The following is a 13,290-nucleotide window of genomic DNA, read 5'->3' on the forward strand; positions in this document are numbered from 1 at the left end:
AAAAAAGAAAAGCCATAACTGCATTTTCGCTTTTGGCAAACCTGTTAAGTGTTAAGGAATAAAAGGTGATTTTGATGAATGGGCGACGTTTCTCTGTGCATAACGGTGCTGTGTAAGCACTTCCAGTGCAGCTCGGCTAATGCATCTTCAACCTGACCGGCAGCGCTCTGCTTTTCCAAGCCTGCCCTTCTCCCACCTCTGCCAGTGCACCGGCATCCTGATCTGTAGCACCCCCTTTTATTCCAGTCCTGGATCCCCATAGTCAATGCACCTTAACCTTAGACTAGAAACCCTCCTGTTATTTCAGTGCTAGACATCCACCTCCCCCCCTCCGTGTTATCCTGCATGCAAATAAGGTTGTCAACTCTATAACAGTTGTCCTCTGGGACAAAGGCATTCCTTGTGTCATGTAGCAGTGGCACAGATATTTTGGGTCCGTTTAAAGCCCTGAAGATATTTCTGGTCTGTTTAATATCTTCTTTGCACAATGTGGGGCAGCCCAGTCCAAATCAGGACCGTTAAGTGGCACAACTCCTGTGGCATCCTCTGCTTCCCTAGTCTTGGGTGTCCCCGGCATAGATGTCCTACTTTGAGCCAGACTGCATGGTATTTTTCTGGTGTGTGTGATGCTGGCAGACCAGGTGCCAGCTCATGCCATGTCTCAACGGATCACTGACAAACACATGGCTGAAATCGGCCTGGCTCACCTGTGTGCTAGTGTTGTTAAAACAGGTGTTAGAGTTATAAGAATGTGTTTAGTGTTTAGACTTTATTGAATGCTTGTAAGTTGCTGCATGCATTAATCTCATCTACAACATATATCCCCATATTGTAAGGCAATATTTGAGCCATTGTGTTGTAAGCCTCTGTGACTGTGTAAATCATCAGGCAGGAGACAGACATTAACCAGTGTGAAGCGCTGGTCTCCAACAGAAGGTGTTAAGTCCTGCCCAACAGGAAAGGTCCATGGACACCAGACAGACTATTGTGGAACATTAAAGAGGACCAAAGATGTTTGTTTTGCCCTTCCCCCCCATGAAGATGAGTCATGCAAATGGATTCCTCCTGTCAGCTGTGTTTGTCACTAAGAGCACAAATGAGGAGAGAGATAAAAACCTCTAACAAGACGGAACAGGATCTCTCTGCTGCTTGGACTCTTGGGGACAAGGTTTACTAGGCATAAGCTAGAGATCCCTAGCATTTAGCCTGGGTTAGCCCTAAAGGTCACAAAGAGCTTGCTTATTATAGAAGCATCTATTACTTTTTGAAACTTAAGATTGTAACTCATTTGTGTTTATATATTTACCTGCTTTAACCTTGTAAATAACTCTCTTGTTTCCTTTTCCTATTTAATAAATCTTTATATATTGAGAGACAAGGTGGGTGACATTGGGCAAACTTCTGTTGGGGAGAGCGACAAGCTTTTGAGCTTACACAGAGCTCTTCTTTAGTTCTGGGAAACATACTCAGAGAGTAGTAGAGCAGGGGTGGGCAAACTTTTTGGCCTAAGGGCCATATCTGGGTATGGAAATGGTATGGCAGGCCATGTATGCCCAGTGGGATGGGGGAAAGACTCTATGGGGTGTAGCATGGCGGGCTCTATAAGAGATGTTACCGAGGTGGAGGGAGGGGGGACTCATGGGGTGTGGCGCGGGAGTGGGGTGGGGGGCTCTACAGGGGTGTTACCGGGAACTGCTAGGGGCCCTGCCGGCAGTGACACCAAGACAGCTGCACCAGGCACTGCCACAGGCGGAGGCACCGTAGCTGGGACGGGTGTGGCCCCTGGCCGGTTTCAAGGTTCTCAAACGTGGAGCTGTAGGAGACTGGGAGGGGATTGGGCGCACTGCCGTGTAGCGGGGGGCTGCCATGTAGGGGCGGGCTTCCAATCCCGGAAACAGCATGGTGAAGTCGCGCCTGCGCAGTGTGGCTCTGCGTGCTGGAAGTTGGTGCTCATCAAGGGAATTGTGAGTCAGGGGCTGGGGAGCGCTGGGTGGGTGGAGTAGGGCAAGCCCCCGACCCCGCTGCCTGGTGGGAGCTCAAGGGCTGGATAAAAACATCTGATGGGCCAGAAGCAGCCCGCGGGCCGTAGTTTGCCCACCCCTGTAGTAGAGTGTCCTGTGAGTACATTTCTCAGACTTGAAGAAGAGCTCTGAGTAAACTCGAAAGCTTGTCACTCACCCCAACAGAAGTTGGTCCAATAAAAGATATCACCTCACCCACCTTGTCTCTACAACAATACTGCATACAACAAATCTTTATACAGTTTATTATAGGATTGGCTATGAGACAGGTTAAGATTTTGTCATGGTTATTTTTAGTAAAAGTCAGGGACAGGTCATGGGCAATAAACAAAAATTCACGGAAGCCCATGACCTATCCCTGACTTCTACTAAAAATAACTGTGACAAAATGGAGCTGACAGGGGGGATGAGAGTTTGAGCCCTGCTGTGGGAGGGGCGGGGGGAGTCCGGCACCTGCCACCTCTGCAGCTGACAGCTTCAGGGTCCCCCCCACTGCCCGTGGCAGCTGAGAGCTGTAGAACTCACAACCAGTTTGAGGATTGTGCCCTGATTCCTAACAGTCTGCCCTGAGCTTGGCACTCATGCTCTTGAGTCACTGCAGCATGGCATGACAATGTGCACATACATTTCCTAGGGAGCACGGCGACACCTTCAAACTCATTTCACTTCTAGTCCTTGGAACAATGTGCACACAGGGGTTGGTTGGTTGGTGAAAAGTGAAAGCTGCTGTGCAAAGCTTGGCTCCCTGCTTTCGAGGGAGCGCTCTGCCCTGCAGCCACTGGGAAGGCTGCCACCGCTAAGAAGTGGCATAGGAACAAGAGATCGGCAATGATCCATCCAGCTTTCCAGGATCCTCAGAAACCTGAGCTGAGTTCTGCTGAGTCTTTAAAGAATATGTCTGGTGAGTTAAAGGGACACTGCAGAAGCCCTTTAAGCCTCAGATCTGACTACGCCTAAACTCCTTACAACTACGTGGTGACCAGCTTCCTGGTCTGTGGGGGGATTTGCTGAGGGTGCACTCCTCATGGCGGTATAGGTGAGGTTTTGATGCCATTCTATTGAAAGTATGAGCCGTGTGCTCAGACACTGTACTGATGAGTGCCGTATGGATACTGATCATAATCACGGCCAGTTTTACAAGCTCTCAGCTTCTTATTTCAACACTCCCATCATTCAGATACTGAAATATTAAAAAAAAACAAAAATGACACTCCGCCACCGCGGGGGCCTGCCAAAAATGTGTGCGAGAGTCTCCTTCCTCTGCCCTCTCCCTCCAGGCCTGCGATGGGATCTGAGCTGCAGAGCGGATTCCAGGCTTTGCTAGTGTAGGAGCAGATGCAGGGTTAGCTACCCTTGCCCCAGAGCAAGCTGCTCTTCCTCTGGGACTCTTTTCTCCTGGAGTGTCCATCCAGGACACTGTTTTGCTTAGTTGGGAATAGGTAACCCTCAAAGGTTAAAGTAGATTGAACCAGACAGGCAGCTCTCTGCTCACTAGGCAAGGAGGTGGTGACTATGTGTAGAGCTGTGCAGAGGAAGGTGATTCTGTTTCATGGAGGATTTAGATATTTCAGAATTTGGTTTTGTTCTGATTGGGAATGAAAACAACCAATTTCAGAATTCTCCGCAAGAGGGAACAGAGCCCCAGCTCCAGGACAGCTCAGCTGGCAGGTACTTTGGAGCTGGGGACCCTGCCAAAGAGCCCCAAGTCTGACAGCTTGGGAGTTCAATAGTTCAATAAATCCTATGGACAAAGGTTTCATCAGAGAAATGCCACCAGCTCCAGCTCTGTGGGACAGAGAGCTGTGGGGGGAGCACTGCTTACCCAAGCCAGAGAGAGGTGAGTGAAGCTGTTTGTCCCCGTACTAGCTTGGTAACCTTACAGTGAGACCCAGGGTCACTTACCCATCCCTGGAGTCCAAATTACCTGCAGATGCACACACACAGCTCCTATGTACCACAGTGGGAACTGCTGTACAGCACAGTTTGATTTCATTATATGGAGCACCTGGCAAATGTGTGGGCGCTGTATGATTAATAATAATGCCATCTAAAATACCTGACTGAAGGGTTCCATTAAATAAATAAGCTACCAGCATATGGGCACACAAAACTGTACTGTGTGCCCTTCCCCCTTTAAGAAGGTTGAACTAGGCACTTACAGCTCCCAAATTTCAGCGGGCAGGCATGCACGTCCATTGGGAAGTCCTCCAGGTGCATGGGGCACTCAGCGTGAATGGTTAACCTACAAGACAAACATAGGCCGTCATTGTAAATGCTCATCTGCTAAGGATCCAGCATGGAGCTGCTGCTGCAGCATCTTGTCCCATATCCACCAAAGTCTACACAGTTTTAAAATGCTGACTACTAGCAGATCTCTTGGCAGCAGGGCCTTGGGTATGGAGAGAACAGGTTGCACTCAATTCTTGCCACCTTCCCCATTTTGCAAACTGAGTCCTACCGGCCAAGTTCACCTTTATCCACTAATTGCCATCTAGAAAATCTATCAAAATCCTGTACATTTGTTTGCCTATGCATTATGTGCAGAGAGATCATTAACACCTTGTTCTAGAAATGCCAGGGGTTGCATCATGGACCTTATTGCAAAGCTGATGGATTATACATTCAGAGTCTCCACATGCTATATGGTTACTAGGGTTAGACAAACCATCAAAGCACTTCAGAGAGTAAAAGCCTGGGAAGAACTGGGCACAGCTCTTCATTACCTTCCTGAGCTCCCTGGAATCCAGGGCAATGTGCCTTCTACTACAGCAGGGTACAATGTACGCCCCTAAGCATGCCGGCCAGACGGACTGGCTGATGAAGTAGGGGTATCTTTAGGCCACAGTTCCACTTCTTCCTACTCCCTTATGGCCCCCCGAGAGGGTGCAGAGATACAGACCCTGCACTTTGGGAAGGGCAGCGACTCTGATTGTGTCTTGCTGCTGTGCAGAGGAGGGGATTGTGTGTCAGGGACTCCTCGAGTGCACTCCCCCACTCTCTCCACACACACATCCTTATGAATCCATGGAGCAGCAGGACATAATGTGGTCCTATCATCACTTCACCTCCACATTAACATGCAGCTGATTCAAGGGTGTGGCACAGCAACCATTATAACAGCACCAATGACACTAAAGTACTTGGGGCACACATGGAGGGGACTGATAATAGAAGGATTCAAGAAAGTGTTTTTATTCAGTCTAGAAGCTTATGCTCATTGTTGAACTATTGCAACTGGCGGTGAAAGTCTGCAGCTGTTTAATATACACAGAAGGGAGCCAGAACAGAAGGGGCTTTAGAGACACCAAATAACACTGTTGAGAATTCAGATGGTCAAGAAAGGTTCCTATGGCTTCGCTAGAAGGCATGGCTGATGGACACTGCAGGTAATGGAGCTAGACCAAGGCTAACGTTGTCTTAAGAAGAACCTAGATCACAAAGACTAGCTGAAAATTTTCCATTGCAATATTTTTTGATAAAGAATGGCTTTCACCAAACTGGAATTTTTCACCAAAACAAAATGTACTTGTTCATTGAAAATGTTCAGGTTTTTGTAAAAAAACAAAACAAAACAAACAAACAAAACCAAAGAACCCTGAAAAGTTTTTGTCTTTCAGATACCAAAAAGAAAAAAATATAATTTGGGAGTTTTAGACAAAACCCCAAAAAATTCAAAGAAAATTTCTGATAAAAATGGGAAAAAAAAAAGATTTTGTTGAAATTTTGTGTAGGACAAAAATAAACTTTTCTCAAGCAGGTTTGCAGGTCATTGTTGTGAAGCAAACCAGAAACAATGCACTTGGGAACCACTAGATCCAGGTATATGGATCTACTGAGGTTGGCACAATTGATCAGTTTCTGGTATGACATTCCCTCGGCAGCCTCACTGAAATCACTGGGATAGAGTGACCAGATGTCCCGATTTTATAGGGACAATCCCAAAATTCAGGCTTTGTCTTATATAGGCACCAATTACCCACCACCCCCCATCCTGATTTTTCACACTTGCCATCTGGTCACCTTACACTAAGATTGCATGGAGCGTATGTTTGTGCAACATTATTGTGAGTCAGTAGATGGAGCTGCTACAGATAGCACTGAGTTCTGTTCAACTGAATATAAAAGTGGATAGGTCTTGCAGAAATGCTTATTGTCAGCTAGCTGTTCACTGAACAAATTTTGTTAGAAAATTGCTCTGATGCAACTTGTTGTCATGTTTGTCCTGCCGGGTTAGCAAATAAATCTTGTAGTGTTGGAACTGGATATCAATTCCAGTTAGAGGGGTCTGGTGACTTTATAATTCCCACAAATCCTCACACTCCCATCATCTAGAAACACACACTATAAGAACAACACATTCTCTAAACTTTACAGGTCCCTACTTCTGCAATTCTTCTGATTGCCTTTCTATAGGTTCTTGCAAGGCCCAAGAGGCAAGAGAAATGTAAGTCTCGCACTTTTAACAACATGCCTTTTTGCTTTTATGCCTTTCACAATCCCATGTCTGAATGAAATGCAGATTTATATTTTTCTTGTAATTATATCCACAGGACCTAACAGGCCGTGCAGAGCTGCCATTCCCAGTTCCTGCTCCACCTCCCAACCCCCATGCTGTAGAGGAAGGGGCAAGAACAGGAAGTGGCAGGGAAGGGCCATGGCTAGAGGCCAGGGCACATTGGGCATACAATCCCTGTAGGCCTGCTGCCAGCTGGGCCCAGACTGGTGCAGAGAACCCACTCTCCTGGGCAGGGTAGATCTTAGTGAGGGCCTTTAACTTGTTAGGCAAATGACTGAAGTATAGTGAAGAGTAATTTCCTTCTGTGACAGTTAATGGGAAAGGCAAACAGGACCGCTTGTACCCTACATTGGCCTGCTAGCGTCCCAAAGTCTCTCTCATCTCCACCCCCGTGTTCCAGTTCTACGCCACTTTCTCTTCATGTAACAGGAGCACGTTTTCACTTGTATGTTTCTTCAGCAACTACAGATACTGGGGCACTTCTGCCAGTTTCCGTGATCCTGTTTACATTATTGATATTAATCCTATATGGAGCATGGGAGACTTGTTTTTGTGCCCTACACACAGGTATGAGCAGGGCTATAAAACACCAGCTCTCTCACTAGGGACAGGTCCTGCATATTTACTGTGCACCCGACTGAATCCTGTATTCCCAGTGGGGATCGGTTAAATGGAAGTCAATGGGACTAGTCATGTAATGGCTCCCCTTTGGGAGTGAGGGGCTCCCAATCCAGCCCACAGCTGGTGAGGTGCTTCATACTCCTGGCTGAGTGTGATCTGCTGCCCAGGCCTCTCTGACCCCAGCTCCGGCTTTTTGGCCTGGTACAGAAATATTGAGTGATTTGAAGTAACATCCCCAAGCAACAAAACCACACATGCTGCCCCCAGTTTGCTGATGTCCTCTTCACTCCTCATGCGCGGACTGGACAACAGGGCACGTAGGCAGAGGTATCTTTCAGTGCCTGATCCAAAACTCACTGACATCAATGGAAATACTGCCATGGGCTCTGTATCTGGTCTGATGTTTGCAGTCCATTTCCTTCGTTGGGTTCACATACTAACACTGCATGCACTACTTATTCCAGCTTCAGTTCCTATGTCTTAATTCTAGATTTCTGATCCCAAATACAAAAGGCAGACAAGCTCCCAAAATGATTGGGGACGAACACCCAGAAAATCAGATACACTTGCTACTTCTCTTTGGTTTCTTAAGTGAAGCGTGTCTCTCTCAGCTACAAATTTGTTCGGGGAACTTAGCATTTTGTTAGCTCTTCTGTCAGGTCTGCATAGTTCTTATCACTCCGTCCTTGAGGGAGACATATGTCTTTCTGGGCTGCAAATGTCTCTTCTCCAGCTAGAATGGATTTTTTTTTTGTAACATCCTTCAATGTTATTGGCATAAAAATACTGTTGGGACCTTAATGCATGCATGGGACTGTTGGTGCATGAACTTCAAACTTCCTCGCTGTTTTCATCCATGTGGAAATTGCCTGTTTTACCATCCATGGCCTGTTTTACCCTTTCTTTTAGCTGTCTTCTTCAGCCCAGATCCTTCTTGCTTCACTGATGACCTTATCATTTCAAAAGTACCCCAGTGAGTTGATTCCAAAGTCATCCCGCCCAAAGGACAAACTCTCATCATTAGTGCTTTTCTAATAAGCCAAATCTGCCTTTTTAATTAACTATACTGGGCAAGATGCTCAGCTGCCATCAGTGTCCCCTGGGAGTGGCTGAGTCACGGAGGGTACAAAGATGCTGGTTACAGACCCCAGATTTTGGGGTCCCTGCCACGATGGTCCTAGTGTACTTTAGAGCAGCACCAAGGCAGTCTCTCCCACAGCTGCACCTTATCATTAGCAACGACAGTATCCACCTGGCCCTCAGCCTCAAACTCCTCAATCTGGCTGCCCATAGATCAGAGCAATCAGTCTTTTTGACTTGGGTGTGAAGGGTCCAGCACAAAGTGTTCCACATCTGTAGGTGGAATCAATATTGTTGGTCTCTGGACACTTCCGATCTGCTTGACCTTGTCTGCATCTGTCTCTGTGTATCACAGATGTTTGCATGCCTCTGGGCATTGCTGTAGCCCTGCACAAGCCAGAATGGCCGGAGACGGCTGCCATGGCCACTTCATGTGAAATTGCAAATGTATGGAACGGATGGAATTTCAAGCTCAAAGAGAATTTTACTAGCTGATACCAAACCAAAAGGAGCCCATCCCCCTCACCACAAAACAACAGCTTCTCCCCATCCCATAAACTGGGGGAATATGGGGGTCCCTGAAATTATACAGAAAACTAAACATTGAGGTCTTGAAAAACCATGGGAAATGAAATGGCTAAAATGTTCAGGCAAAATCTCACCTGAAACTTTTCAGCTTTTTCAACCAGCCAAAAAGTTAATGCCTCAGAACATGACCAATAGTAGCATTTTCTCGCTGTAGGGAAAAGGGGAATAGGCCTTAGAACTCTCTCTCTCATATGCAAGGGCACACAGGGGCAGGCATGTGCTCTCTCTCACACACACATGCACTCTCATACGTTCTCACACACACATATTCTCACATGCAACTGTATGTGCTTTCACATACTTTCTCTCACACATGTGCACTTTCATATGCACTCTCTCTCTCTCTCACACACACATGCACTCTCAGACACACACACACACACACACACACACACTGTGCTCCTCCACGTACACACACTCCATGGCTTTCACACATGTGATCTCTCTCACACACACTTCCTCTCTCTTGCACACGTGTGTGCACACTCTCACACATGTGATCTCTCGCTCTCTCATACCCCAGCATGCTCACTCTCTCATCCTGCTGTGCACTAATTAGCTAAAATATTGATGTGGACTCTGAAATCAATCACAGCTTAGGAGAGGAGACATCCCTCCCTTTCCCCTCTCCCCCCAGATGGCCTCTCCTGCTGAGCCCTGTTCCTGGCCCAAGGACTCTTCAGGACCATATGCTTTGCCTAATGAAATGTCAAAATGTCAGACTAAGAGGAATATGTCTCATTTCTCAGGCAATTACCACAGCCTCTGCAGCACTTGTGCAAAAAGTCTTGTTGCAGAGCTATCCATATTTACAGCAACACTACAGCGAGCAGAGACGACAGTCCTAGCTCAGAGGTGCAATGCCATCTTGGGGCTCAGATAGTTTAGCTGTGAAATATCACTACGAATCCCAAACAGCACGTGATGATTGGCTGAGGTACTTCTGACCTGGCCCTGGGCAAATAACGGATTTTTCAGTTCAGTGACAGAAATGAAAACCCTGGGGAAAAATTCATTTTGGGTCAACCTGAAATAAACATTTTTTCAATTTTTTTCACCACAATGAAAAATGGAATTTTTTTTGTTTAGGGTCAAATAATATGTTTAATTTCACTCAAAACAGGATATTTCATTTCATTTTGGTTTTTTTTTAAATCCTTTGTTTTGTTTTGTTTTTAAATAAAATGAACTAGGTTTCACAACAAAACCTCATTTCACAACAAAGAGCTGAAACGTTCTGTTTCGAAAATGTTGCACTGAAATGTTTTGACGTAAAAAAAAAAGTCTTTTTTTTTCTTGGCTGAAACTATTCACTGAATCTGACCCAAACTCATAAACAGTTTCAATCAACTCAAAACTGCAGTTTTCAGCAAATAAATTATTGGTCCAAAACATTTCACCCAGCTCTAGTTGATCTCATAATCCTACCATTCTACCCTCTAATCAGTAATCTTCTCTGTCCAACCCACCTACAATACACTTTTTGTTTATAGTGGTCTTGAAATCACCCTGCAAGCTCTAAGTTTTCTCCTTTCCTGCTCCACCCCCAGCAGGAACAACCTGACAAAAATTAGACACACAGGAAGAAATTATGTTTTCCTTCATACAATCAGTTGAGTTCCTTTAAACAGCTAAATCCAATGGCAAGCAGTGTGTATCAGGCTAAATACACCTCTCTGGGGCTGATGGTACTACAAACCACTTCAGCTTCAGTTCTCATGGTTACCATGAGATTATCAAAACCTTTGATGTGTCATTATCGCTCATGCAGTTACCTGTGTAGTGCTAGCGGATGAGCTATAGACTCATTCCAATTTCTTTGAGTTAAATGTGATAATCCCTTGGTCTATATATGGCACAAAAGCATTATAGAACCCTGTACAGCACCAGAGACTCTGTTTATGCCAGTTATATCATTTTGGCTTTGTTCTTTCCTATACCTCACTTTGCTGTCCCAGGCTATTCCTTAATAATCACAGGTAGGCTGAACAGGTGGGGTTCAGCTCTGAGTTGGGTTTAGGCTCCAGTCTGGGGTTTGGGTTCGAGGCTGAGTCACTTCTAGGATTCAGAGTTTGGATCTGCCAGCACTGAAATCTCATTATTTGTTTTCAGGAAATTTCAGCCCCAAATGGCAGTATTTCAGCCCAAGAAGGGGATCAGCTGGTCTTATGAGATTTCTGCCATCTAAGACTGGTCCTTGCAACAATTCAGCTGCACACAAACTGAGCAGGAAAATAGGCCTCTTCTGCTTTTGGATCCAACATGGAAGCTTAATTGTAGAGACAAATTTGGCTCTTGGGACTCAGATCTCAGGCTTAATGTTCCAGCTTTTGGTCCCTCTCTGTTAATAACAACTATGGAATCTGTGACACCTTTAGCAAGGGCAGAACTCAGGCTGTGTCTATGCTGAGCTTTCTCTGTAACTTCCTCACTGTTCCACCACCAATGGTAGCCACAACAGTTTACTAGTTTTGAGTCAATGTACACATGCAGTCCCTTTGAAGACAAGGGAGCTGCACGTATTTCACTAAGGAGATAATTTGGTCCCCTGAACCTTTATTGCTTGAAGATGGTGCCTGAAAACAAAAGAGCCCAGCTTGCCTTTCAGGTCCCCAGTTGAGTTTGCAGGGCTGGCAATCAAAGAAAACATCTTTTCCCGTTTACCTGAGCACATATAATTTGGAAATCACAGAAACAATACATGTGTAAACCCCACAATGCCTTTTTTGAGTTGCTTTGCAGAGCAGAAGGGCTCTTTAAGGGCTAGGTTCTCAAAGTGTTGTGCTCTATGCACAGAATTAGGCATGTGATATTTTCATACATTTTAAGGCCAGGAGGAGGAATCATTATGATCATCTAGGCTGACCTGAATAAAACAGCCCACAGATTTCACCCTGACGTTTCTGCATCAAGCCCATTGCTTCTGGCTGAGCTATTTTCACACCCTGTGCAGATCCACATACACTCGTTAGTCAGTCTGGGCTCCAGAGCTACATTTGGACTGTGGGATGCTGAATGTGGCTTTTGTGAGCTACATGCGCCTGAGACTTGCTCTACAAACTGCGGCTGGCCTCAGACAAGATAGCAGAGGGAGCACTGCATAACAGGACTAAAGCCCCTGTGTTCTACTGCTGTTCCTCCAAGCAGGTGGGAAAGTAGGGAACGGTAACACTGATCACTATAACTCAGCAGCCAGGAAGAGGAGAACAGAGAGAGGAGATATTTGTGCTGGAGCCGGGAAGGCCATAAAACAATAGAGGTGCGATGCCCTGACACCGTGTGCTGATGTCTGCTTTGTGATGCTGCGTGAGAAGGTTGCGTTGTGATGCTATGATATCTCTGGATACTAAGCTGCAGTTGGTTTGCGCAGTTCAGTGATGAAGGGGCCTCTCTCCAGGAGCTATGAATACTGTCACACAATGCTGGATACATGTGTCAGAATTGCTGTTCCAGCAGAGCGGCTACAGATGAATGCAAACTCTTGGCGAAGAGAAGTTTGGTTTCCTAACAGTATAAATAGCAGTGGAAATGCCTCTATTTGCTTATTTTAGCATTTGATGCCTCTAGGGGGCTGGACTAGGAGGGCCCCACTGCAAGCTTAGGGAGGAGGGATAGCTCAGTGGTTTGAGCATTGGCCTGTTAAACCCAGAGTTGTGAGTTTAATTCTTGAGGGGGCCACTTAGGGATCTGGGGCAAAATCAGTACTTGGTCCTGCTAGTGAAGGCAGGGGGCTGGACTCAATGACCTTTCAAGGTCTCTTCCAGTTCTAGGAGATAGGATATCTCCATTTATATATCTATCTATATATATATATATATAAAAGAAGGCAGTATCTCATGTGTCCAATTGCATAGTGCCATACTGAGCTTGACTGAACACATTGAGTAGAGGGAGTGCAGAGTGACACCTTCCCAAGGGAGCTCAGAGAGGTACAATCAGTTCCCAGGCTCCCCACTGCATAGGTCTGGGGATGTGTGCATGCACCACCATGCTATCAGGACTGTGCAGCCCCATCCCCTCTAGTGTGACTAGGCTGGGCCAGTTCTGAGGGGGGGAGGGGATCAGGGCATGGATCTGCCCCCTCACTGCTCCTTTTAGAAAGCTGCACACACCTGGGGGTCATGGAAAGAGCCGTCTCTGCACCCCTAAGGGGCAGGATGCATGAGGTGAGGGGAGGCTCCTTACACTGGCCCTGATTCTGAGCACCCCTACAAAGGTGCTGTCACAAATCCAGTCTGGCCCACAGCAGGTATTTCCTTTGGGGCCATGGGGAAGAAGTCATGTTAGATACAAAAGGGACAAAAAGCCATGCTGAATTTCTGGAAATGGGGCAAACCCTGAGGTAGTAGGCTTGAAATGGGCACTTTCCTACACAGAGCACTGGCCATTTCTTTGTTACTAGAGCTGTGTGGAAAACAGATTTGCTATTTCATAGGAAATTCTGCGATATCGGCCTTTTCGTGT

At 46.2% G+C, this 13,290-nt stretch overlaps 1 protein-coding gene across 2 annotated transcripts in view; it reads right to left on the minus strand.

Annotated features, from left to right (window-relative positions):
• The window catches only part of GABRA3 (gamma-aminobutyric acid type A receptor alpha3 subunit), a 123,987-nt gene that overhangs the window by 20,403 nt on the left and 90,294 nt on the right, over positions 1-13,290 (minus strand). For both annotated transcript variants that reach the window (XM_024197936.2, XM_029911848.1), the window contains one exon: positions 4,181-4,263. In XM_024197936.2, the coding sequence (XP_024053704.1) occupies positions 4,181-4,263 (83 nt within the window). The remainder of the gene's footprint in view (positions 1-4,180; positions 4,264-13,290) is intronic.

Source organism: Terrapene carolina, unplaced genomic scaffold, assembly GCF_002925995.2.
Source record: "Terrapene carolina triunguis isolate 2854851 unplaced genomic scaffold, T_m_triunguis-2.0 Scaffold131, whole genome shotgun sequence".
NCBI lineage: Eukaryota > Metazoa > Chordata > Testudines > Emydidae > Terrapene > Terrapene triunguis.